Below are 26,997 nucleotides of genomic sequence, written 5' to 3'. Positions count from 1 at the left end.
CCATCGCAGAATCCCGCGTGACATTTACTTCATCACTTAAAACAACCATCTTCGAGATGGCGCTACACTCCACAACGGCATGGCCCTCACCATGCCCTCGACAGTGCAATCGCCGTTCCTAGATGTTACAACAGTCCTAAATCCAAAATTTCAACATCCTACGGCTAATCGTTTTTCAGATATGCGAGATACGTACGTACAGACATCACACTGAAACTAGTCAAAATTGACTCACGGATAGTCAAAATGGATATTTCCATTGAAATCTGAAAACCGAAATTTTTTACGATCACAATAAGTCCTTTACTTCGTACAAGAAAGTAAAAAAAAGGATAAGATTGCAGAGAAATGATGTGTAAACATTTTGCTGGTTATAAAGTATGAGCACTCTCTGAAATAGGAGTATTTTTTTTTCTTTTCAGTTAATTTAAATTTTTCTATTAAGCATGTATAGATAATTTCGCTTAAAAACCTGTCCAGTTGATCTAGAAAAACACTAGTATCCACTACAGGAAATAAAACAATTGAAGAATTTGTTAATTTGGGCGAAATATAAATTTTGAATTATACAAAGATAAAAACTTGGATTGAATCGAGAAATTCCTAGTTGTTTACTTCTTTGCCGAGTATTGTAATCGCGTAAAATTTGGGTTTTCAAATTTCAACGGAAATATCAATTTTGACCATCTCTGAATCCATTTCGACTAGTTTCGGCGTGACGTCTGTACATACGTATGTACTCTCATAACTCAAAAACGATTAGCCGTAAAATTATGAAATTTTGGATTTGGGGCTGTTGTAATATCTAGTTGTGTACCTCCCCTTTTGATTGCAATCGACTGGTCTAAAATTGTCGAAAAAGCCCAAAATTCAAAAAATCTGGATTTTGGACTTTTTCTTAATTGCAGTAATAAGCTCTCATCGAGTGCTTTTCAACGATATATCATAACTGGTGCTTATCTTCATTGGTTCCAGAGTTATAGCCAAATAAAATTCTAATTAAGGAAATATTTGGATCTTATAAGGGGAAGGCACATCGGTTAGAATTCGACTTCATTTCCATTTCTTTTTTTAATTTATATATATTGATTTATTAATAATTATTAACCTCTGTAAAAAAAAAAGTTCAATTAACAATAAAAAAAGAAAATATGTTAAACAAATGAGATGTTATTGGTGAAATAAAATTTTTTCTACTTTTAAAAATGTGTATATGTGATGTAATACTCACACAAGGAAGCCATATGGTGTCCACATCAATTTTCTTTTTTTTGAATTCGAGGGAAAATGAATCATTTTCATTTCATTGTTAAACTGATTATTTCATTATGTTTTGTTAAGATGTACTTAGATTATATTAGAATATGTGTTGAAATAAAATTATAATGCTGTTTAATTCTATTTTTTACTTCCTTAAATGATTGTTTGAAAAAAAAAGTTTAACCTAAATACTTCATCATGGAGGTTTGAACAAAACTGACACAGCTGCTGTTACGTAGTCTGAAAAGGATATGCAACCCACTTAAAATATACACAATACACCCTTCATTTTCTCATATAGGCAATTAGCAGAGCTTCTTTTTAACTGTGCTACATACATAATAGCTGTAATAAAATAATTTTTTTCTGTTTTACTTCATTGGATTTTTTTTTAAAAAAAGGATGTTGCTGGCGGTCATTTCGACAACGTTCATATATATATTCGCAATTATTGTATTTGGTAGTTTTACATACAACCTATTTTACTGGGTATTTTCCAGGTGGTCAATCCTTATCTACAGTATTAAACGTAGAAAGGAACCGGTAGTCAAAAATACAACAAAATATAGGGAGACCATAGTTAATTAACACATAAATTGATTTATCAGACGGCGGCTAATAATTTAAATTGATTACTACGTCTGTTTAAAATTAAATTTAAAAGTTTTATTAATACAATCTTTGCTGTTCGCTTACAATAGGAAAAAAAATCTAAAATTTTAAACACATTAAGCAACATTTTTTAAAACTTTTTCATTGGTCAGTTGTAAATATGGCGACCGTTTGAAGTACAAAAAGATTGTTGTTTCGGCTATTAATAGATAAAAGAATTTTTTCATTGTGAAATACGTTTTAACAATAGTATACGGTGTTTACAAACTGAATTTGAACTGTAATCGTATTCAGTAAGTAACGTACGATTGTAGGCTTCAATATATGAAAACAAATCATAGAAATTTTTTTGACATACTATCCGATATCTAATTTATATTATGATTATACTTCCCTCTAAGCTGCGTGGATGCGCAGCCGCGCAATGATTTTAGCGGTATTGCAATAGAATGCACAGAGAGATTTATTTCCCGCGCATCTACAATCAGCTGTTGTAAGTATGTAATGAATATTCAATGACAGGTTTAGTGAGACCACAAAGTAGCATACACCGTGACTTTCTTACGGGAGTTTATAACTACTATTCAAAATAAAAACATTCTATTCTGTTATCGGCAGTTCATCACACAAAAAATTGTAATGTTTACGATTGATGGAATCAGTGTTATGCTCGGGAAGAAAACTGGGGTAGCAACAATTTTCAAAAGAGAAATATCACATTTAACTGAAGAACAATGTGTAGCACATAGGGAAGATTTAGGATTAGATGTTGCATGGAAAGATTGTATCCATTATACAGGATATTTGGTTTGCTTGGCATTTCTCCCGCCACCACCCCATTCGGTCGCCCTAAAGCATAAGACCTGTCTGTGCCACAAACGGCTACTGAGTCTCGAAACGTTTAGCGACCAGTGTCCTAACTAGCTCCTAGAGCTAACCTATAAGCGTGGTACTATACACCACTCGCTTGCGTGTCCCACTGCCCACTTGTCATATATTCTAAAATGGGTAGGCGCACCCCGTCAACTACTGAAACATATATGACAATCAATAATTAAATATATCTCGTCAAAGACAGCAAATCGCTGCCACGCCTAGGCCGCTGAATGCCAGCAAATACCTGCCCACCATTAAAGCGCTTTGATCCTTAATCAGCTGATAGCCAGCCATATCTCTCGGTTAGCTTCCCACAGTAGTGAGGTAGGAGTCTTTCCCTTTAGGTAAACTACTGATGTCGGTTGAACAAAGCAACCGCATCAAGGAATTCCCACACGGCCCGACAATGTGGCAAGAGCCACATTGACTTGCCGCTTGTGAGCGGCCAATTTTTCCCTTAAAAAGTTAAAAGTTTTTCCCTTAAGTTCCACCCTGGAACTTAATACTAAGTTCCAGGGTGGCCTGAGTTCTGGCCCTTCCAAGAGATGGGCAGTCGAATCATGTGTTCGTTCGACTGGACCTCCCCACAGACGCACAGCTCATCAGCTGCCAGGCGGAACCGAAACAAATATTGGTTTAAATTTAGATGGTTGGAGAGCAGTCGGACTCCCGTTGTCATTAAAAACGATGGAGAGTCATACCATACCCCCCAAATCCTGTATAAACTTGTACGAGGATCTTCCCTTAGTCGTGGCGTGCCATTCTTGCTGCCATGATTCCATCGCGAGGCTGTAAAGCTTCTTCCGTAGGCGGGAGGTGGGCAACATTTCGAAATTTAGAACCGGTGCATTGAGATCACCGTTCGGCTCCGGTACAGGCTCGGCTCGAAACGCATCCCAAATACCTCGGCCACCCTGCCTCTTCGCAATTTCCACATGGCCGCCCGAACTTTCACCACGAAATCGATTGGGAGACCCTTTCCCAATACAATGGTAGCCTGGTGGGAGGTTGTTTTAAAAACACCAGTGCATACAATTAATGCTCTGCTCTGGGCACTCCTTAACTTTTGAACAAGTGCTCGATTTCTTTCCAGCCTTTGCGCCCAAACTCAAATTATGCAGGATATAGAAAATTTGATTAGAATTATGTACACAATGTTTCACCGATCTAGCATTAAAGGAATTTTTGAAGAGTTAGCTCAAGTGTTGCAGCATGATGTTATATTATGTAAACCATTAAAAGAAGTTAAGATTGTTAACCAGGTATTTCCAGTTGGTGCTTTTGTAAAAAATTACGATGCATTAAAATTGAATATTGTAAAAATCAGATAACTGAATGCAAAGACCCCCATTTGTAAATATTTTGAAAAATTTTTGACTAATTCATAATATCGGGTAGCAATATTTGTTGTGAAAGATGTATTAGACGAGCTTACATTCTTGTGCAAATATCTACAAAAAAGTTATTTAACGATTATTGATGCTCATCGGTATATATATGAAAATTACAATTAAACTAAAAACTCAATATAAAATTTTTGGAGTGACACTGTAAGAGAAATATATCGGAATGTCAAAATGATATTGATACATCATTGATTCGATTAATTGAACGTGTATGTTCACTTAGAGAGCAGATTTGCAGATATATAATTAAAATATTGGCAAACATTTGATCATGATATTATTATAAATTTAGGAAAAAATTTTGACCTAGGAAAACAAAATACGATGGACATTTAACAATTAGAGACAAATTGATGTAAAAAAAAAAAACTATATTTTTACAAAATAAGACTTTTACTACTTTTCAACATAATACCCACCAATATTAATAAACTCGTCCCAACGATAAACCTATTTTTTTATACCTGATGCAAAGAAGTTTTTATCTTGTTGTTTTAGCCACTTTACCACAAATTCTTTGACGTCCTCGTTGTTGCTGAATTTTTTTCCACGTAATGCTTCCTTGAGTGGACCAAACAAATGAAAATCCGAGGGAGCCAAATCTGGACTGTAGGAAGGATGTGGTAGTATCTCCCAACCCATTTTTCCAATGGTTTTTTGGGTCAGCTGGGCGGTGTGAGGGCCAGTATTGTCGTGTAGCAATATCACGCCTTTTCTTTGAGATCCACGACGTTTTTCTCTCATTGTTGGCTATTCGTTTTTCATCAGCATCTCCTGAGTAGTAGACACTGTTTATTGTACGCCGATTTTCCAAATAATCACAAAAGACGACACTTTGGGCATCCCAAAAGATAGTCAACATGACTTTTCCCGCTTATGTTTGCGTTCTGAATTTCTTTCGGACAGGTGATCTGTTGTGCTTCCATTCCATTCTTTGTCTTTTGGACTCTGGTTCAAAATGGTGAACCCAAATTTCATCACACGTTAAAATCTTGTTTAGAAAAGGGTCACCTTCCCTTTCATAGCGTTCTTTCAAGTCTGCACACACTTTCAGTCTTTTTTCCTAGTGTTGTTACGTTAAATCTTTCGGGATCCACCTTGCACTTGTTTTTCTGTACTTGAGCTTGTTATTTATAACATTATGAATTGTGCCAATACTTACTGCAACTGTTTTTTGCTGTATGTTCAGCTGTAATACGTCGGTCTTCACGAATAATGTCGTCAATGCGGGTTTCAAGCGAAGGAGTTTGACACTTCAACTGGCCGGCCAGGACGTAGCTTGTCAGTCACTGAGGTTCGACCGTTTTTGAACTGTTCTTATCAAAATTTCCTCGGTTCATACAACTTTCACCTTGCTGTAAAATCATTCGAGAAAATACTTAAGCCGGTTTTTTTTTCACCTTCAGAAAGTAAAAAAATGATCGCTGAACGTTGTTCAACTATATGGAAACTTCTAGCGGACACGCCATCGTTAAATGCATAGGTTATAAACAAAACGGTTTTTATCCGTTAGTTGTTCTTAGCTCATCTCAGTGATGCCAACCTAACATCATGAAAGTACAAAACTCCTACATCAATGTGTCTACATTAATTATTGAATGCCCCTCGTATCACACAGCTTTCTAAAAAAATATTCAGAATTTATGGCAAATAAAAACGTTATCGATAAAATAAAATATGGAACGAATATTCAGAATTGAAATTTACAATTCTAGAGCAAACTAAACGAGGATTATTCAAGACGTTTAACGATACCTTTGTCCAAACTATTCTAACCTTCCTTTTTCAAGCATACTGTGAACTTGGATTTTCTTTTATGAATTCCATAAAAACAAAATACCGAAACCGAATCGAAAATGAATGCTTGGGAAACCTTATTATAATAAAATTTTACAAAGAAGGATTTCTATGAAAGACAGAAGACAAAAAGTTTTAAATAGTTAAGAGAAATGTTAATCCAAAATAAAACATGTTACCTAACTGTTTTCGTTTAAGTGTACATATATGGTTATATTGTATAATTGATACATATGTATATAATAACAATAAAAATTTTGTAAGAATTGATTTTTGAATAATTATTTTGGCCATAAATGATTTTTTTTGTTTGCGCAGCTCTGAAAAGAATTAAAGGGACCTTTGATTTTGATGCAGGATAAATATATTAAAACAGCTTGTAATTTACTTAGTATTATATTACATAATATGCGTATACATATATGGCTGTAGAATTTAGTTCAGCCATAGGTATTTATAATTTTAATTATCTTGATAAAAATATGGTTATAAAGAGAAGAAAGTTTCCATTTTAATTGATAAAAATCTTTTATAAAATATTACAGTAATTTCAAAGTAATTCAAGAAAAGAACAGTTAGAGAAATACGATGTTTGTACTGTATTTTACTCGTACGTGAAACGGCTTTATTCTATTCTTACTTTGCCAAGATTCTTGTCTGTTTAAATGGAAATTCTTCTCTCTTTTACAACCTACATTCTCATCCCGTTAATAAAAATTATGATTAATGATTAAGTAGCATATAATACCTGCGATTACTCAGAAGGGGTACAGCTACTGTAGCGATAAAAGTTTAGCCTATCCAAACAATACGTATCGTTCTTAGTCTGGTAAGCATCATAAGTAAATTGTCTTTGTTCGTGGAACATCGATAAATTTGTCAATCTTTAATACACGTTTAAAATTCTTTACCATATAGTTGGAAGAACAGGAATGGATCCAATAAGGGAATTAAAAATCATTTATCTAATAGAAATAAATTAAATCCATCAATTTTCCAATTATAAGTTGTAGTGTAACCTAACAATGTTTTCTTTATCGAGAACCGAAATAGCAACTTTTTTTTTAATTTTAATCATTGCTGGTTTTTACTAATTATCTATGTAAAATATAATATAAAGAAGCAAACGTGTTATGTTAATAAATTATTTAAAATGAGCAGGAAGTATAACGAAATTCAGTTACGATTCATTTCGCCGAACGTTCAATAATTTGATAGTATATCCTTCATTTTCAAACATTGATGTTATAAGAATTATTTTTAATATATGCCAAGGAATTAGGATAACAAAACGATATCATATCTTGATAAAATTATTATAAGAGCGTTTTTTTTTTCTTTTATTTTTGAAATGAATAATATTGACAAAAGATTTCCAGAAAACAATCTTCTCTTCTAAATATTTCATATCTCAATCAGAACTGTTTTTCACTAAATTTTTTGGAATTTCATATAGTAATTATCGGTGTAAAATATGATTTATGAATGGTAAAAATCTTAATTTAATGAATATTTTGAAAGATGTGAAGAATTAAGGGTTTTCAGTTACGCGTCAAATTTCGTTAATATAACTAAAAGTTTATATATCGCGCTATCCGGTCTCTGTACTCATCTTTTGACATATTTTCTTTTAAGCATTCATCTCCAGTTACACTTAAGTACTGCTATCATTCAGTGATGAATGATAGTAAGTATATGAAGTAGTGATTACAATATAGACTATACCGAGTGATTCAAAAAGGACGTCACAACTTTAAAAGCATATAAAAATCCATTGAAATAACTTACAGATTCGTTTGAGGTCTCATTTCATAGCAAAACTCATCAATTTTTGACTCGCGTAGTTCATTAGTATCGAATTCGGTCACCAGTGTTGTTAAAATTGGATACATTTACTGGTGTGGAACGTGGTCTCTATGCGTTTTGGTTTCACGATTTGCAGTCAGCTACTGTAATTCAACGTAATATTAGTAGAGAGTACGGTAGGGAGCCTCCTATTAAGCATACAATTTACTCTTGGCCCCAAACTTTCGTTGAGACAGGTTGTTGTTCCATCAGAACGGTTCTTCCAGGAGACAACCGTTAATGGTATCTTTATCCGGACATGCTTCAAAATTTTCTAATTCCTCAGTTAGACGATGATGGTCAAGCTGGACGTCATTATTATCAGAAAAATAGGGCACCATCTTACTACCGCCTAGAAATCCGAAATTTTCTTGATACTTGATCCCCAGGTCGGTGGAACTGTTGTGAAGATTCAATTGCATGGCCATTTCGCTCCCCAGATTTGGCCCCGCTAGATTTTTTTCTTGTGAGGTTTTATTAAATATCGGGTTTATTTGCCTGCTGATCTTGTTGAGTAAGACTTCGAATTAACGCCGCAGCTGCAGAGGTAACGAACAACTTGCTGGCTACAATCTGGAATGAACCTGAGATATATGTCGCATTACAAATTGAGATCGAACAAAGTGAATGTTTGGTGACAAACGTGTTGTGTTTTTTTTTGAAATGAGACCTGAAACCGAATCTGTATGTTATCTCAATAAATTTTTATATGATTTTAAAGTTGTGAAAAGTCCTTTTTGAATCATACACTGTGTGTGTGCGCGCGCGCGCGTGTATAAACACAGATATAATTCAGTACTAAGATTTTAATAGTATGAAATTCATACTTTCTTCATAAAGTTTTTAATTCCAAAACTATTTGAATATTTTCATCAAATGCATTGGTATTTTTAAAATAAAATTTGACCCTACCACAAAAATATTTTTGTTTCTGTATTTATTTTTAAATCGTTTTAAGGTTCAGTACCGGTTATATGCATGAATCATTTTAATGACAATGATTCCACATCCTTGAATACTCTATTGTTATTTATTTTTTGCATAATTTAAAGTGTAACAATAATGAATTAAATTAATAAAACATTATTTAGATCTATTGGTATTATTTCATTAATTCAACAGTTATTTTATTGTAGTTTTAATTTAAAATAGTTAACTTTTCCCATAAAAAAAATAACTAAGTTAATTAAAATAAAAAAATCAACAGTATTATTTATATGTAATTCAAAAAGTGAAAATTTGCTTCTATTTTTTAACGAAACAATATATTAGAAGACAACAAAGTAAGCTGAATTGAAAGGAAGACAGATTTAACAGGAATAGCCCAAAAAGCAGACCCACAGGTATCCTAACAAGCCAAACCTCAAATCATTCAAACAAAAGACAATATGAACTAAATACAGAAAGATAAATGTCACCGACCGCTTTAAATGTCTAGAACAAATTATAAGCTGAATAGGAATAGATTAAGCGTCAATTATCAATAAAATATTAAAAATGGAGAAGCTTAGATTTATCAAATAAAAAAAACCTCTCCAAGATCGCGAAATTAGAACATTAAACAACTGTGATAAGACCATTAATCTTATATGTCACTGGAACATTACATTTTTCCGACCTCGAAAAATCTTTCAAGATCAAAAGATGCTAACTAAGGAAAATCCATGATTCTTCATGAAAACATGAAAAGCAAATCAAATTGCCTGAAACAGATTGAAAAGGACCTCCAAAAGGATAGCCTTGAAAGAAGAGGAAATAGAGATAACATCTGAAGAATAATTTATAATATGAAAGTTCTTATAGTAGTGAAAATCAAGGTAGGAGAAAATATACCCCTGAAATTACTCCAAACACAATTTTTTCGGTCAGAAATTTCCCCAGATCTAAGGCGAGGGTTTATTACGTTTTACCGACCAATTTATTGTATGTGATGAGTTATAAAAAGATAAATAATAAAATTACATGGGTCGCAGACACTTAATTTATTCAAGCAATTATCAATTTACGTCTTTTTTACTTTTAAATGTCGACATAGTTAATTAATGTACAATTAACGATGTTTTATACTCACTGTACTCTCTTTTTTTCTGTTGCCTCCAGAAATTACCGTTCAGGTATTAATTCAGAGGATGATATGTACGAGTGTAAATGAAGTATAGTCTTGTACAGTCTCAGTTCGACCATTCCTGAGATGGGTGGTTAATTGAAACCCAGCCACCACAGAACATCGGTATCCACGATATAGTATTCAAAACTAGGACTTGAACTCTCGACTTCCATATCAGCTGATTTGGGAAGACGCGTTCACCACTAGACCAACTCCCCGTGGGTTTATACTCAATGTACTGTATATTGTGTGTATATCACTTAACACTGTTAGAAGAAAACAATAGGCTTGCAGCCGGCCAGCTAATAAAAACAAAGAAACACTATTGACTACCCAAAAGCAGCTAGAAGAATAGTGCAGTAAAGAGGAGACGAGACTCACTCACGCACGCACCCTGGTGACCACAATGCGTCTTATCAGTAATGCGTTCCTTGCCTGTCACGATTTGAGTCTACGAGTCGTTGTTCATCTTGCTACCTTTGTTCTCATTATGCCTAATACTCAGTAGTGTGATGTGAATACATCAGTTGATATTTACATCATGATTTCTATTTTTCGTGACGTAAAACGTTTCGTGAAATTTCTCCCGGATAGCCAAAATTCCCACCGAACCACGTTCGATCGTTCGGATATATTCTGCTCCTCTTGTGTGAAAAGAAGCGCTGGAAGAAGATGGATTGATTAGAAAAAATGAGAAATACATGGAAGAAGAGAAAAGAAGCGATATTTTCGTGGTCCTAAGTTAGTGTTTTCATCGAAGGAGTACTAAATCTTAATTTGTTTTTTAACTTTTTTTTGTATTTGATTTCTCTTTCTTATAAATCCATAAATCTTTAATAATTAAATTTTAACTCCAACAATACAGATACAGTAATTAGGTATAGCAACAAAACATTAAAGGTTTTTCTTTTATATGTAGTTAAATGAGTAAATGGTGTAACTGAAGCTCGCTTAATCTTCAGTATAATTTTTTTTAAAAAAACCATTTTAGCTTTTTTTTAATTTAAAAATAAAATAATCGATCATATAATTTAAAAAATAATTTTCTTACTCGTAAACATCCCATTATAAAATAAATAATTATTTTTTATTGTAAGGGAAAAAATTGGCTTACGGCGTTCACGAACCGTGACCTGGACCACCTATCTTAATCGTGCAAATTATCATTCGGTTTACGAGACTTTGATGAGCCGAACAAAAAACTATACATCAATAAAATTATACGTCACAGTAAAAACGAAGTTTTTACGCTTAACCATCAATTATCCATATCTCGCAATCTTTTCTATTTCAAGATTAACTTCACACGCGCAAACACTTGCATCCTACCTACTATAATGTCATGCTTCTCACATTTGCAAAACGTGTAATGCGCGTATAAACACTAACAACAACCGCTCTAATCCCTCCTTCCCTTTTACAATCTGTCATTTCTATCCCCTAGTTTCATTTTCTATTTTCCCTTCTGGGGCTTTTGCTTAATATGTCTGGTTTTTGAACCGTTGAGGGTAAACTAGGAGCTCTGGCAAAAGTTTTTTTCAATGCTTCTGGTCATACCGAACAATATTATTATTCCCCCTGTTCTTTGCTTTCCAGTTTAATATCTTTCAAGTAAATCTAAATTTTATAAATAAAAAGAATTCAAAGTATTCTAATTTTTCTTTTAATTTAATTTTCTTTAAATGTCTTCTTAATGTTTGTTTTTTAAATCTGTTCTTCAATTAATAGAGACAACGTTGACTTATAACTAGCGAATTGTGGTGGTATTCGCTTGATGAGTGCCACATTCTTGACTCGATGTGGGAGATTGACCTTGTGTCTAGTATTCGGAGGATTTTGGGTATTCACAACTGGTAAATTGTTTAAAATTTTTATACGCAATGTACATATAGAAATATAACTATTTTATATGTACATTTAATGTACTTCATAAGGGTAAATGTGGGAGAATTGAAATGTATTATCGATCGGTTAATACTCTGCAAAAATATTTTGTAGTGATCGTATGATTTTTAAAGAAATTATCAACCAAACACACAAATATTATTAGAAGTTGATATAAAATATCTAAAACGTGATATTCTTAGATAAATTGTATTACAGATTGTGGAGAACATTTCCTTTAATATAAAGGTATAGTATTACGTGTTAGATTTGTTGGTTAATATTACAATATAGCTTTACGAAATCTAATTTGTTATACTGCAATACTTCCTCCAATTGTTGCTATATAAAGCTTAGTTAACACTGGAGAGGTTTTTTGGCAATATTTATAATTTAGTTATCAGTTTTCTTTCATTCATACGCGTATTCATCTATTTGTTCATTTGCTCTTGCATACAAGCTGCTGTATAAAGATTACACTTTGTAGAAAAAAGTACTCAACTAAAATTTATAGTGTAATGATCGGTTCCTTTTCGTTAACAAATAAGTATAAATTTCTTGCTTTTTATTGTTCCTTTACAAAATAATAATATCGTTTAATTTCTCTCTACAAATTAGATTTCTGTCTTTCGTATTTCACAAGGAATTTGTAATACTTTACAGGCGTATTCCGCTTATCAAAACAATGAGAAAATTTCATAATCTGGAAACGCTTCGTTAGCGAGATACGACTAGCGAAATATTTCGCCTGGTTTTCAGCTCGGTGAAACGAGATCGTACTAAAGTTTTTGAATGTTAATTTAGAGACGAAATTAATGGTTTTTGTCCTGAAAAATTCAATAAAATTGGTCCCACAACTGTATCTCCTCCTTTGGTTTTTTAAAATATTTGATTTAAAACTCAAAATTAGGGTTCCAAAAAACAACTTGTTTAGCCTAAAATAACTTTCTTAAATAAGTAATAAATGCATAAACGTTTTCTACAAAACTTGTAGAGAATTTGATTTTTAAAAAAGTGATGTAATCATCGTCTATGAACACTGAACAATGTGTTTTCAAATTCTTTTTTATTGAAAACCAAATACAACTAAACTGTTACGAAAACTTAACACTGCAAACAAAAATTTAAATCATAGCCCTATTTCTCTCAAAATAATTTTAACCAAATGTTCATTTAAATATTCCACGGTATTTTTCATTTAAATTATTTAATTTATACTTTATAAACTTACAGCGAGTATTACATTAGCTGCTCAAATGTCCATCTCCATTGGCAATGCACACTTCAGCGCGACAATTTAAGGACGTCGTTGCCTCCTCCAACATTCGTGGGCTGTTTTTTATTTCTTGGGTGGCAACCATGATTCTTTATAAAATTCACGTTCATTGTTGGATTTTTGAGCATACATTAATGACTTCATGTGTTCCCTTACAAAGAAATTTAACGGGTTCAAAGTTCGGGATTTGGTTGGCCACGCTATTGATCCTCCTCGGTCAATCCACCTATTTGGGAATGTTTCAGTAAAATGCTGAATTACATGCCGATCAAAATGTGCTAAGGCTCTGTCATGTTGGAAATACATAACTCTTCGCGTTACCAGCAGAACATCCTCTGAAAGTATAGGAAGTTCATTTTGAAGAAAATTTAGATAGGCCTCTCCACACAATCGAAGATTAAGGACGTAAGGTCCGATCAGAATATTTTCTACTACACCGAACCAGACATTTATAAAAAACCGACATTTGGTAGTTTGATTCTGAGGTAGCGTGCAGATTGGTGGTGTCATTCCTAATATGATTGTTTCTTGAATTGTTTATACCGGCCAATTGTTTAGTTGTGGTTGGTTTTCAATAAAAACGAATTTGAAAACATTGTGTTCGATGTTAATTGATATTCATTACATCACTTTTTTAAGAAATTCTCTACAAGTTTTGTAGAAAACGTTTATGCATTTATTACTTGTTTAAGAAAGTTATTTTAGGCTAAACATTAAAAATTTGTTTTTTGGAATCCTAATTTTGAGTTTGAAATCAAATATTTTAAAATCTAAAGGAGGAGATACAGTTGTGGGACCTATTTTATTGAGTTTTTCAGGACAAAAACCATGGAAACCATTAATTTTGTCTCTAAACTAACATCCAAAAACTTTAGTACGACCTCGTTTCACCGAGGGAGTTGAAATATTTCGCTAGTCGTACCTCGCTAACGAAGCGTTTACTGACCTATGTTTATACGAACATTTTTGTTTCACATGTTGTTTCGATAAGCGAAATGCGACTGATTCGTAATCAGCACCAAGCAAAAACTGCTGAAGATAAATTAATGAAGATTTGTATACTTTTTTGTATTCGGTGTAAGTGAATAGTAAAAAAGGATGTTTTGAAATTCCGAGGTTAAAGGGTTAAAATGAAGTAACAATGAAATTTTATATATATATATTTTTTTTTTAATCTCTCGGTTACAAATTATGATATCAGCTTGATTTTTTATTTATGTAATCTTCATGTAAACATTTAAAAACCAATTTCTAGATTTTTCTAAATTCGACCTTGAAAGCGGTGAAGAACTTTGAACACTAATTGCAAATTTTTCCCATTTCCGACTCTACAAAGAAGATATTCACTAGATTTGGGCTTCTAAATACTCTTCAGATAACTATCTAAAAACCATTTTTGGGGTTTTTTGAATTTCGATTTTGTAAGGGGTGCGATTGTGTACGGCACGGCGGGCTTCTAAACACAGCCGCTGCACCTTTCTTATGTGCGAAGCGACTGGCTGCACCTTCCATATGTATATATCCCTCATGAGGGAGAGGGAATCATAAGGATTAGGTTAGATAATATTTATCATAGTAATTCAAATATTTCTGTCATGACATATGATATTTTTCATTTTGATTACTACGTGTATATACGCACACAAACACACATCCAAAAGAAATAAAATAACACGTCAATGTATGTTTTACTTAAGCATTTATTTATCTTTCATTCATTTGTTAGATTTATTTTCGTAATCCTTATTTATTTTGAGTTAACCTAATATTTATTTTTCCATGTTTACCTTGATAAATTCTTTTTAATATTTTGTTTTTTTTAGTTTTTTTTATTTGTATTTCATATTATTTCCATATTATTTTTGTTTATGCATTCATATTTCCTTTTTAAAGATAAAAATAGCTTTTTGGAAATTTTTTTATATTTCTTAATTTTTAAACCTGTCGACCTGTTTAAGTAAATGTAAAATTTTAAATTAGCATAATTGTTGAAGAACCAGTTCTTCTACTACTACTATTATTTAAATTAAAACAAACATAACGTCGCTAATAAGTAAATATTTAAATTTTTAAGAAATAAACGGAAGGTCAGTCAATTACGTTTGGTAATTTCATAATGTTTGTGTGTTAAGTAACATAATCGTAAATTTAGGCCAACTAATATGATACAAAAGACATCAATCACCAAGAATAGAAAATATCCCATGTCATGCTTACTTTGGAAAGTGATGACTGAAGTGCTCTTCATTGAAATGAATGTACTGTAGCAATCAGCCAGTGAGCCTACTGAAATGTAGGTGATATTGAGGCAGTCTAGCTATGTTTAGCTAACCCACCGGGTTGGTCTAGTGGTGAACGCGTCTTCCCAAATTATGTGATTTGGAAGTCGAGAGTTCCAGCGTTCAAGTCCTAGTAAAGTAAGTTACTTTTACACGGATTTGAATAGTAGATCGTGGATACCGGTGTTCTTTGGTGGTTGCGTTTCAATTAATCATACATGTCAGGAATGGTCTAATTGAGACTGTACAAGACTACCCTTCATTTACACTCATAAATATCCTCAGAAGTATTATACGAAAGGTAATTACCGGAGGCTAAACGGGAAAGAGAAAGAAGCTATGTTTAACTGTAGGGTTTTTTATTCTTTTTGCAGTTACTCATGTTTTTCTGTTGTTATCCTGTAGGATCTTAGGTTCATCATGACTATTTGGAATTCTAAAATTTGACGTCTAGAAATACTAGTCTGGGGGCAGGGTCTGGGATATAACGAATGTATGAATGAGTGTGTATTAAAAAAAAAAAAATAGGTCGCCAGGGGTCGAATCGTTGACACGTGTAGGGACAAGAGAGGTAGCCTCAATGTTGAGAGCGTTTCTAGTCCATCCACATGCAAGAGTGGTTGGATTGGGGCGCTCCGATGAAGCCCTGAGGATCCTCAAGGTATGTGTGGTGGGCGCGTGATTGGTGGAGGGGGGTATGCGTGGGTTGCGTACCCAGACTCTGATTATGTTATAGGGACGGTTGGAAAGGGTAGCCTTTCTGGGGAGGGGTATCGGTGGCAACCGGATGCAGTTGTCATGATGTCTCAGTGACCCAGGAGGAACCCCGATGGGCAGGACAGCGATGTTATCTGTGTGCACAAGGGTAGGTTATTCTTCAGCCACGTCACTTATGCCCGACCGAGGGAGCGTCTTCTGGACGATTACCTGTTGCCCCTGATTGGTTAAAAATGTTCCGAAAAAAAGGTGCTACTGAGCTATGCTAATGACAATTTTGCTCTGTTTATTATTCTGCACTATGAGCATTGTCACTGTTAAAGAAATTAATGCCATTTGTTGTCTCTGTAAATGTTTTACGTGCACGTCACAATCACGAGAAAAAATATAGTGTAAACCATACAGATTAATATTGTATTCCGCACTTCTGTAGAAAATAATGGACCACAGTTTCTAAAAAAAAAAAAATATATATTTAGCTATTTCAAAACCTAGAACTCTTAATCAATTAAATGAAGTATAAATAATTGGTATGAAAACTATACAGGCAGTACAATAATATATATTTGTCAGAAGGGAAAATAAAAAGAAGTGCAGATACGGATTAATAAACTAGGAGCTGAAAGGTTTAATGTTTGGGAAAGTACGTTCGGTATAGAAGAGAGGAAATTACTAAAAAAGAACAAAAAAATGACTCGATTAAAAAATCTATCAATGAAGAAAGTATTTGAAAACATGAGAGTCAGAATACAACGAGCGAATAAAAACAAGGATTTCTAAATGTAGTGTAGCAGGAAAATCACTTAGGTTTCCATTAGTAAAGGTATTTACATATTCCAAAAGGATTGACTTTTTTTTTTAATTCACGGAAATAAAAATACTTATCAAATTTTATTGTATTATTAGAAAGATAATTAGTAAAGTGTACCTTGTAATCCTGCCAATAGTATTTATTGTGGGTGGAGCGTTTATGGCATATACCAATCACATGCAAATATGGTGGGGAAGAGGATGACTGGTGGGCGTGGTATACATGTCGCGTCAACACGATTGGGCGGACGATTATTATTATTTAAAAAATAATTATTTTTTTACTTAAAGTTAATTATTAATTGTAATCTGTTTTAAAACCGTAAATTATCTTCTCTTTTTTTTCTTTGTTACAGATCCTCGTGTCAATGACTGGTCCATGATGAGCTCACCTTTTCCTACGTTATTTATTTGTTTATTCTACGCGTATTTTTCAAAAGTTCTCGGTCCTAAATTGATGGAGAATAGAAAACCATTCGATTTAAGAAATGTTCTAGTCGTATATAATCTGGCACAAACTTTATTTAGTTCATGGATATTTTACGAGGTAATTTTTTTCTCTTTGTTTTACTTGTGTTTATGTATACGTGAATATTAGTGTAATATTCACGTACACATACATATATATATATATATATTTTTTTTTTTTTTTAATAAAGTATTTAAGCAGAACTTATTGATATAGAGACGACGCACCCCAGTCCGCAGAACAATTCCCCCGATCTTGACCTTTGAGTGTAATTCATACATTTAAAATGTATTTTATACTTAGACCTTTAATAAAAGTAAATTTTTATTATCTTAATTAGTGTTTACAGCTCATTTGTTGACAAGCATTTTTTTTTTCATTGTGGAGGATAAAATTGGCTCAAAGCCCAGCAGAATGTCCTTTTCTCCTTGGAGCGCTAATATAATGTAACAATTTCCTGAGTTATGATACTAGAAATCGCATTTGTACATGTGTAATATCATCTTCATTTATACTCTGAATAAAATATAATTTGTTTAGACTAATAGAAATATAACTGATTATCAAATTGAGATGATTGTCATTTTGTAATGTTTTTAACACACACAAAATTGAGATATATATATATATACATATATATATTTCGTAGAAGATGTCCTATAAGTTTATTTAAATATATTTCAGTCCTATCTGGAGATATGAATATTTATTTAAATAATGCCTGTTAGATAGCAAGTAAAGCTTTTTTCCCATGTGTACGAAACCTTTTCTTGTTTCAACATCCTGAATCACTTTTTATATTCACGCATAATTATTACACCATTATAATTCCATAATTAACAAAGAAGTTTTTCTTTTATAATGATGTTACTTTTACTTCCCTTCATCATAGCTCTAAAACTATTCTGCAAAAAGGAAAGTGTGGTAATCAGTCACAAAATAGAATATTGGTTTTTTTTTATTTCTCTTCGTTGACCTTCTTTGAAACTAATAACTAATTTTTGACTGGATAAACCGATTTTGATAAAATTTGTACAGAGATGTATATTGGGCAGTTCGTAGGTAAAATTTTGGGGTAAATATCTCCGGAGGTGTAGTAGATTGGAAGATCGTTTCTTTGCAGTCAATTGTTTCAAAATTTTGTTAACATAGCACCACTTTATGAAACCTCAATATATTTGTGTACACGCTTATCGTACCATTTAAAAAAAATTGCCCCCGAATTTTCAATCTTCCCCAAAAATCGAAAAAAATTTATCTTGTTATTTATTGTATAATTTTAACGCTGAATTTTTTTTATATTTTCCTAAGCATAGTAATAGTGCAAGTGGCTCAACCCCCCCCCTCCCACCCCAAGAAATACTTAGGTGGCATATTGGGGTGGGGAAGCAGATAAAAGTAAAAAAATCGATTTAATTTTTTTTTTAACTTATAAATGTTTTTAACGTATCGTTATTTTTCCTCTAAATAAGATTAATTAAACACCACTAGGAAAGTACAACATCTTTATTTTCAACTTTTTTAATTTATAAAGATTGTTTCAGTTTTTCTGTTATTACATTTTACATTAAAATATTGCGTTTTACTTCTTTTTTTTAAAAATATGACTAAAGTTCTATCCCGATGTAAACAGAGTTACGTCTTTAAACGTGTTCTAATTGGTTCATCAAACAGTCAGAGCATGCTGTTCATAAAAACTTCCGGGATGTTCTAGTGCCTTTTTTGTATGTTAGTCGTAATGATTCATTTTCAATATGACTTGGGTGTAACTTCCCAAGTTCAGTCTGTTTACATATGGATAGAACTAAGAGAAAACAAAAGAAGCTTTAAATAACCCTTATTTGTAATTAAAAGATTTGCTGAGTGTATGTTTTATATGTATATATATATACCTTCTAATTTGTAATCGTAATCAATTTTTTGTTCTCATTCTAAATTATTGTATGAATGAAAGCTGATTTTCTCAACAATTTTTCTTTGATATATGCACGTATCTTTTATTATTATTATATTACGTATTATTTATGCATTACCCAATAAATTTCCGTTATTCATGAAGTGTTACGAAGGAAATTTAAAATAAAATATTATTTTCCAATTGCCTTCATTCACGTCCGGCGATTCAATAAAGTTTCATAATACTAGTCGCGTTATATTTAATACCTAAATTAAATATTTAATAATTTTGTTAAGCATGGTCCGTTGGTATAAGTATATAATTAAAGTTAATATACAAAAAAACCGCTTGCCAGCAATTGTATTCGAAGCGTTCAAGCGCTTTCGGAATTAGATCCCATCTTCAGGAACTCTCATATTCGTTCTATTTGTAATAGTAATTAAAACTTCACATGTAAATTATAAAAAATGGTGATATTTGCTTTAAACATGTATGTCGTCGTATTTTATAAAATTATGTCAACGTAAACTGACAGGAAGTTTACGATATGTAAACTGTTATGTTTTAAGCAAATATCACGATTTTTTTATAATTTACATGTGTAGTTTTAATTACTATTACAATTGATAGGTTCATGAAGATGGAATTTAATTCTGAAAGCGCTGAACGCTTTGAATTCAATTGTTGGTTATGTAGATTTCATAAGAAAGCTACCTGTTGTAATTGATACCATGATTCGACTTCCGGAAAATTTCAATATATCTTCCCGTTTCACAGACTCCCAGACCCCAAAACCACCGTCAGCTGGAAAAGTTTATATATTTCACATTCTTTTGGGCACGATAACTGCCGTAATTTTGCGCCAATCACTTTCAAATTGTTTTTTAAAAAATAACTCGTCCCAAAATCTGGGTCGAGTTAGTTAACAGCCAAAATCAGACCTCTGGGGAGGTTTTCGAAAAAACTAAATATAGCTATAACTTTCTTAGTAAGTAAAATACAAAAACTGGAGTGCTGAAACTTGGAGAAAAATCCTTTTCTCGACGAGAGACATATTTTAGTTAAGGGCGTAAGTTTGTCACATGTTCAAAGAAGCGATGACGAGTAGGTTTTGCCAAAACGCATCAAAAAAGTTGTATAGCATCCTTTAAAGATGATATTTTTTGGGATGCTTCAGCTACTTTGGACCTAAACCTTTAGTACCCATTTCTGGGACGACGAACAGTAAAAAGTACATCCCATTATTGGAAAATAGGATTCTACCAGAACTTCAAAAACTTGCAGATTTACTTGGGAGTCGAAAACGCTGTTTTTCAACAAGATTTGGTCCTCTGCTACTCATCAAAGAAAGTTAAGTTTTCCATGACTCAAAAATTGATTCAGTGTTTGGACTGGCCGGGAAATTCACCAGACCTGGACTCGATTGAAAATCTGTGGACAATTGTGAAGAAAAGATTGAGAAAAACTGCACTACCAAAGAGAAGATGATTTGTGTTGTGATAAAGGTGTGGTTTCACGATCAATAAATTAAGGAAATATGTAAAAAAAACTTATAGATTCAATGCTTAAGAAAATTTAAATGGTTATTAAAGAGCGCGGAGGTCAATATTGTAAGAAAACAACTGTACATTCTTTTTATGTAAAAATGTGATTATTTTTTAAAATATGCTCACATTAATTTGCGCATACTGTAAACTATTAATCGGCTGTTTAACGGTTAGTTATATATTAACTTTCAACTGCTTTTGAATTGTTCAACCCGTTTTAATAATGCTCACTATCCTTAAATTTTTAGTTAATATTCTATCTTTATCATCTTGTGTTCTACCAAGCTGCAGGTCCCTTACGCCAATGCTGTCTCCATCCAACCTTTTCCCGAACCTTCTATTCGTTCCCTTGTAATTTCTAATCTTCACACCAATCTATTAATTTCATTTTTCTTTATTCTCGCTTCTTTTCTCCTCCTACTGACCCTTTCGATGCCGTTTCCAACATTTCCTCTAACCATACCTAAGACTTAGACTTCCTCTAACCATATCCTAATCGGTAACATTTTCTTTGGTGTACCTCCCGCATAAGTGTTCTTTTTCTTCTTTAACCCTGTTTATTAATTCCTCATTCTTTACTTTATCCGTCCATTTTACTTTCTTCATCATTCTTATTAAAATCTCAATCCAGTCCCTCTTCCTTATCATTTATTCTGAATTTCCATACAAGACAATATATATATAAGTAGCGTTTGGCTAATCTGTTCCTTAATTTCTACTCCTTACTTAAACTGCATCGTTATTTCCTTTTCCAAAAGGAAATCGGTTTTATTATGCATTCCATAACTAGGTATCACCGAATATTTTCTTCAAAAAAGTTTATTTTTTAGTGATTAACTATAATTATTTACTTAAAAATGTGGATAAGGATAATGAACAGTTTTTTCGTTGATGACAGAGATACCAACTTATGAATTTGAACTTTTTTGCTTTTATTTACGTTTTTTCCGCAAGTGTACATGATTTTTAGAATGACCTTCGTGTGTGTGTGTGTGTGTATATATATATATATATATATATATATATATAGAACTCCTTTTAATTAACTTATTTTCTTCATTAACTTGGAAAGTTATATAATTTTAAAAATAGCAACGTGTTGGTTATTATATAATTATTAACGTGACTTTTACTTATTTCTTTTCCTATTTATATAATTATTGTAGTTACCGTAATTTTATTTTCCTGCAGTATTGTTTTATTTCACGGTAATTAATTCACACCTTATAATTTACTCAAAAGAAAAAAAGCTTGATAATTACGTTTTTAAAGTATTAAGATTGTGTTATATATATATATATATATATATATATATATATATTGAGAGAGAGAGAGAGAGAGAGAAAGACTATTTTGAAGTGATGGAAATACTCTAATAATAGAATTATTGATAAAAATCTTTTATAGTACGAGTTAATACCGAAAAGCCTACATTTTTGCGCGAGTGCAGTTAATGATTTACTTTTTTTAATGCATGCTAATTTTATGGAGAAATTAAATGGGTCTACTTACAAAATCAGTCCAGATTTAACGTAAAATCTAAATTTCTAATAATTTCCCCATAAAATTACAATTTTCTTTTCTTTTTTTTATTTAAAAATCCTGTAATATTACGTACGTATGTAATACATTTTAGAAATATTTAATTTGAAAATCTATTCAAAATGGTAAATTCATCAAGAAAAAATTGAAATTGGTATTGACAAAAAAATGAAACGGACTAGAAAATAAAAATTCTTACTATATTTATTTATTTTTTGTTTGTTATATTTAAAATGTTATGTTTTTTAATACCTAGTTAATATCTGCCACATTTTGGTGCGTTTTCTTTTTAGTAAACTTATGTTTGTATTTAGTTTCTGTTGACTTTATTCATGCTATTTTACTAGGAATCAAATTCTCTACAAGTTTTATTTAAAATGTACAAATTGTTTGTGTTTATTACCCGTTCAATAAAATTATTTTCTCGGTCCCAATTTTTTGTCTTTTACCGCAAAAAATTTATCGAAAACTACTAAAAATACAGTTCTGAGAATGTTTTTTAATCAGATTTCATATAAAACCACTAAATCTACCACTTGATTTGGGTTCTAAAAATTACAGTCTGTCTTAATTTTACCGAAGGGGTAGAAATCAGGACGAAATATTTCGCGAACCAACACTAGCTAAAGAAGTGTTTCCAAAAGTATATTTATTATATGAACTTTCTTATTTTCACTAATAGATTATATCCTGAAATTATATTACATTCTTCATGAATCATATATACACCTAGGTTGTCGGAAAGGTTTTGAGTCTAACATAGAAAGACGTACTTTTTCCGTCAAATATAGTTTTATTTTTCAACAATATCTCCTTCCAATGAAAATCTCTTTCCTACAAGCGAAACTTTAAGGTTAGAAACAAGAAAAAGTCGCTTAGGACCAGATATGGTAAGTGTTCAACCAATTCAAAGTGCAATTCGTAAATTTTAGCCATGACCGTCGAAGTGTGAGCAGGCGCATTGTCCTCATAGAAAGACGCTTTCTTCTTCTCAAATGTGGTCGTTTTCTTATAATTTCTGCGTTCAGCTTGTCAAGTAATGATGCGTAATACTGTCCCGTTATTGTTTTACCTTTTTGAAGATAAACAAAATATCGTTACTATCCCAAAAAGCAGTTGCCATCACATTCCCAGCCGATGGAACCGTCTTCCCCTTTTTCGGAGCAGGTTCACCCATTGCAGTCTACTGTTTTGTCTGTTGTTTCGTCTCACGAATGTAGTGGTGGATCCACCTTTCATCTGCTGTTATGAATCGACGCAAAAACTCTGACTCGTTTGGTTAAACTGCTCCAGCAGGGTCTTGGAAATGTTCGTTCGAATGCGTTTTTGGGCCAAATTGTGCAAACGTGGCACCCAACGGGCAGTTAGCTTACTTCCAATTCTTCAGTTAATATATGAAAAACACGTTCTTTCGATATGCCTATACTCTCTGCTATCTCTCCAATCTTAATTCGTCGGCCGTCCAGTACCATTTAGTGAACTTTTTCGATATCGGTGGTGGTTGCCGGTTTTGGCCGTCCCGAACGCTTTACATCGGTGGCACCCCGACCGAGGCCTGGCTGATGATGACTGTGAGATGTAATCAGTTAGAGGTCTAAAAACGACCTCCGGTAAAGCCCCTCAGGGCTCGGGAAGGAGGGGGTGGTGTGTCGACCGGTAACGTCACAAAGTAAGTTGTCTTCCCCTTATGGGGTTGGGATGCGTCCCGAACGCTCTGTCATCAACCAAGCTGGTACGACCATGTTTAAATTCAGCTGCCCATATTTTCACGGTGGCAAATGGTGGGACAGAGTTCCCGTAAACAGCGTCCAACTCGGTTTTAATTTGCGTAGCCGTATTGTCTTTCAAATGCAAGAATTTAATCACGGTACGATATTCTATTTTTTCCATTTTCACAAAAACGCTCACAATGACTCTTTATACTTAAACGATTATCAAACAAGTGAGTGTCCAAAAATGGCTGAAATCTTAGTGAATACCTTTCAACGCATGCGCGAATACATTCCCTAACTTTTGTTGACTAGTGCTGCGATCTTCATTGAGTTGAGGCTCAAAACTTTTCGGACACCCCTTGTATATATATACGTGTGTGTGTATTAATTTAGAATTTTTAAAGTTGACGCAAAATTAAAATCTGTGAACAATTTACTAACGTAAATTTATTTTATGTTTTATTTTTACTTAAAATATAGACAATCCTCTAAAAAAAAAAGAACACTATATCTTACGAAAACTAAGTTTGTCTGGAATGGGGAAATGTGTATTTTTTAGTTTTTACGCCAACTTTAGTAGATTTACATGCGATAATACTTTGGATATCAAAATGATGTTAGGCTATTTAATATTACGATATAACCATCCAGTATTAAGCAGTGATAATGAAAAATAAAAAAAACACTAGTCGGTCAGGGCTCGTCACGCTCTTTCCCGTTTAGCCAGGTGACTCAGCCCTTTATACCCCCAGTTTGTTAATTATTTTCACGCTCTTGAGAATAATACGATAAATAATAATTTAAGCATGTTCAATTTATGAAAACTATCAAATTTATTGTATTTCTTCAGAGCAACAGTTTAATAAATATTTTAATTTTGGTTTGGTTTTAAATTTTTACTTCAGTTTTTATTTTGTTTTAATTGTTGTTATTCTATTAGTTCAGTCAGTACACCGTCGCACCTTTAAAGATACTTTTTTCGATAAAATAATCAGAAAATATTATCGTAAAAGACAAACAGAACTTTCTTTTTGTAGACAATTTAATTTCAAATACTGAAAGTGAATTAGATTTGACCGAAGATTTGGGCGTAAAAAAAGTTGAATATCGACAAGGAACATTATCAGATTGTTAACGCAAGCCAAAACGGCCTCGTCTTGAAACCGTTAACTATTTCGTATCGACAACAGTCATATGTTCTTTTCAGGTATAAAAACTTTTCTTTCTTTTTCCTGTTTAGCCTCTGGTATTTAATGTTCGGAAATACTTCAGAGGATGATATATATGAGTGTAAATGAAGTGTAGTCTTGTACAGTCTCAAGTTCGACCATTCCTGAGTTGTTTGTTTAATTGAATCTCAACCACCAAATAACACAGGTATCCACGATCTAGTATTCAAATCCGTTTAAAAATAACTCACTTTACTGAGACTCGAACGCTGGAACTCTCGACTTCGAAATCAGATGATTTGGGAAGACGCGTTCACCACTAGACCAAACCGGTGGGTTAGGTGTAAAAACTATGTTCGTGTAAAATTACCGCTCAATCAGTTAGGTAGTTTTTGCGTGAAAGAGAAACAAACTCCCAGATATCATTAGATTTTTATATGAGATGTATTCAGATCGTCTGTATAAATTTGTTTTCTATCTTTTTATCTGAAAAAAAAAAGTATTTCGAGGAGTTTTTTTTTACATAATAAAAAAGAAGATTCTAAATAATGCCCGAATTGAAAACCACCTCTTAATTTTGATTTGATGTAAAAATGTTGTTATTCAGTTCTTAAGGACGATAAAATTATTAAATATAAGGTAAATAAAAATTTTGTTATTAAGGGATTAAATTTGCCTTGTAATTGTCTTTTAAGTACATATCACTTTAAAAAAAAAGTTGTTTGTTTTTTTTTTTATAATAATTAACAGCTTACGGTTTATTACAATCTTATAATTGATTTTTAATCAATGTTTTAAAAAAATAATAAAAAATGTGAAATTAAATAATACAAATTTTCCAGTAAAATAATATATATCCTTAATAATATTTCCTTTGTATTCAATCCAAATAAACATGGAAAATGGATGTAAAATAATAATATAGCTAAACCGGAAAAGTTATAAGTTTGAATAATCGCGATTTTCAAGGCTGTATATTTAGATATTTCGTTACTAACACAAATCGGTGACATTGAAACTACCTGATTTATTTCTTGAATCCCAAATCACGTTTTAACTACCGGGGAGTATATATTTATTTATATGTTGTGCCTTAATTAGCGTATTAATTTAAATATCTTTTGCTTAATTATTTTAATTGTTGTAATTTTATTTATTTTCATTAATTTTATTTGCGTATTAATTAAATTCCTTTTTTATGAAGGGGTTTTTACTTTATTATTTTATTATATACGTAGTGATATTTTGGTTTTTATAGATTTATCTAATTCCTTGATATTACCGTAATATAGGGAAATTGCAAGGTTTTAATAATATTTCTCCATCTCGTACACAATTGAAAACCTTTTGTTGCTCAAATACGAGCTCTTGTTCAGAAAATAATCGAACTTTATATTTTTAATCTTTATTATTAATTTTACAGATTTATTGGTCCTTGTCTCCTTCAAAGTACTTCCTTTCTTTTTCCTGTTTAGCCTCCGGTAATTACTTTTCAGAGGATGAATGAGGATGATATGTATGAGTGTAAATGAAATGTAGTCTTGTACAGTCTCAAGTTCAACCATTCCTGAGTTGTGTGGTTAATTAAAACCCAACTGCCAAAGAACACCGGTATCCACGATCTAGTATTCAAATCCGTGTAAAAATAACTGACTTTACTAGGAATTGAACGCTGGAATTCTCGACTTCCAAATCAACTGGTTCGGGAAGATGAGTTTACCACTAGACCAACCCGGTGGGTTTCCTTCAAAGTACTACTACTCTTCCCTATTGACACACTTTTCCCAGCGGT

The 26,997-nt window shown here is 32.4% G+C and overlaps 1 protein-coding gene across 2 annotated transcripts in view; it reads left to right on the top strand.

Annotated features, from left to right (window-relative positions):
* The window catches only part of LOC142332731 (very long chain fatty acid elongase AAEL008004-like), a 271,686-nt gene that overhangs the window by 204,687 nt on the left and 40,002 nt on the right, over positions 1-26,997 (top strand). For both annotated transcript variants that reach the window (XM_075379328.1, XM_075379329.1), the window contains exon 3: positions 17,226-17,416. In XM_075379328.1, the coding sequence (XP_075235443.1) occupies positions 17,226-17,416 (191 nt within the window). The remainder of the gene's footprint in view (positions 1-17,225; positions 17,417-26,997) is intronic.

This window comes from Lycorma delicatula, chromosome 12, assembly GCF_047948215.1.
Source record: "Lycorma delicatula isolate Av1 chromosome 12, ASM4794821v1, whole genome shotgun sequence".
Classification (NCBI taxonomy): Eukaryota; Metazoa; Arthropoda; class Insecta; order Hemiptera; family Fulgoridae; genus Lycorma; species Lycorma delicatula.
Note: the sequence above shows the minus strand (reverse complement) of the source record. Positions and strands in the feature narration are given on the sequence as shown.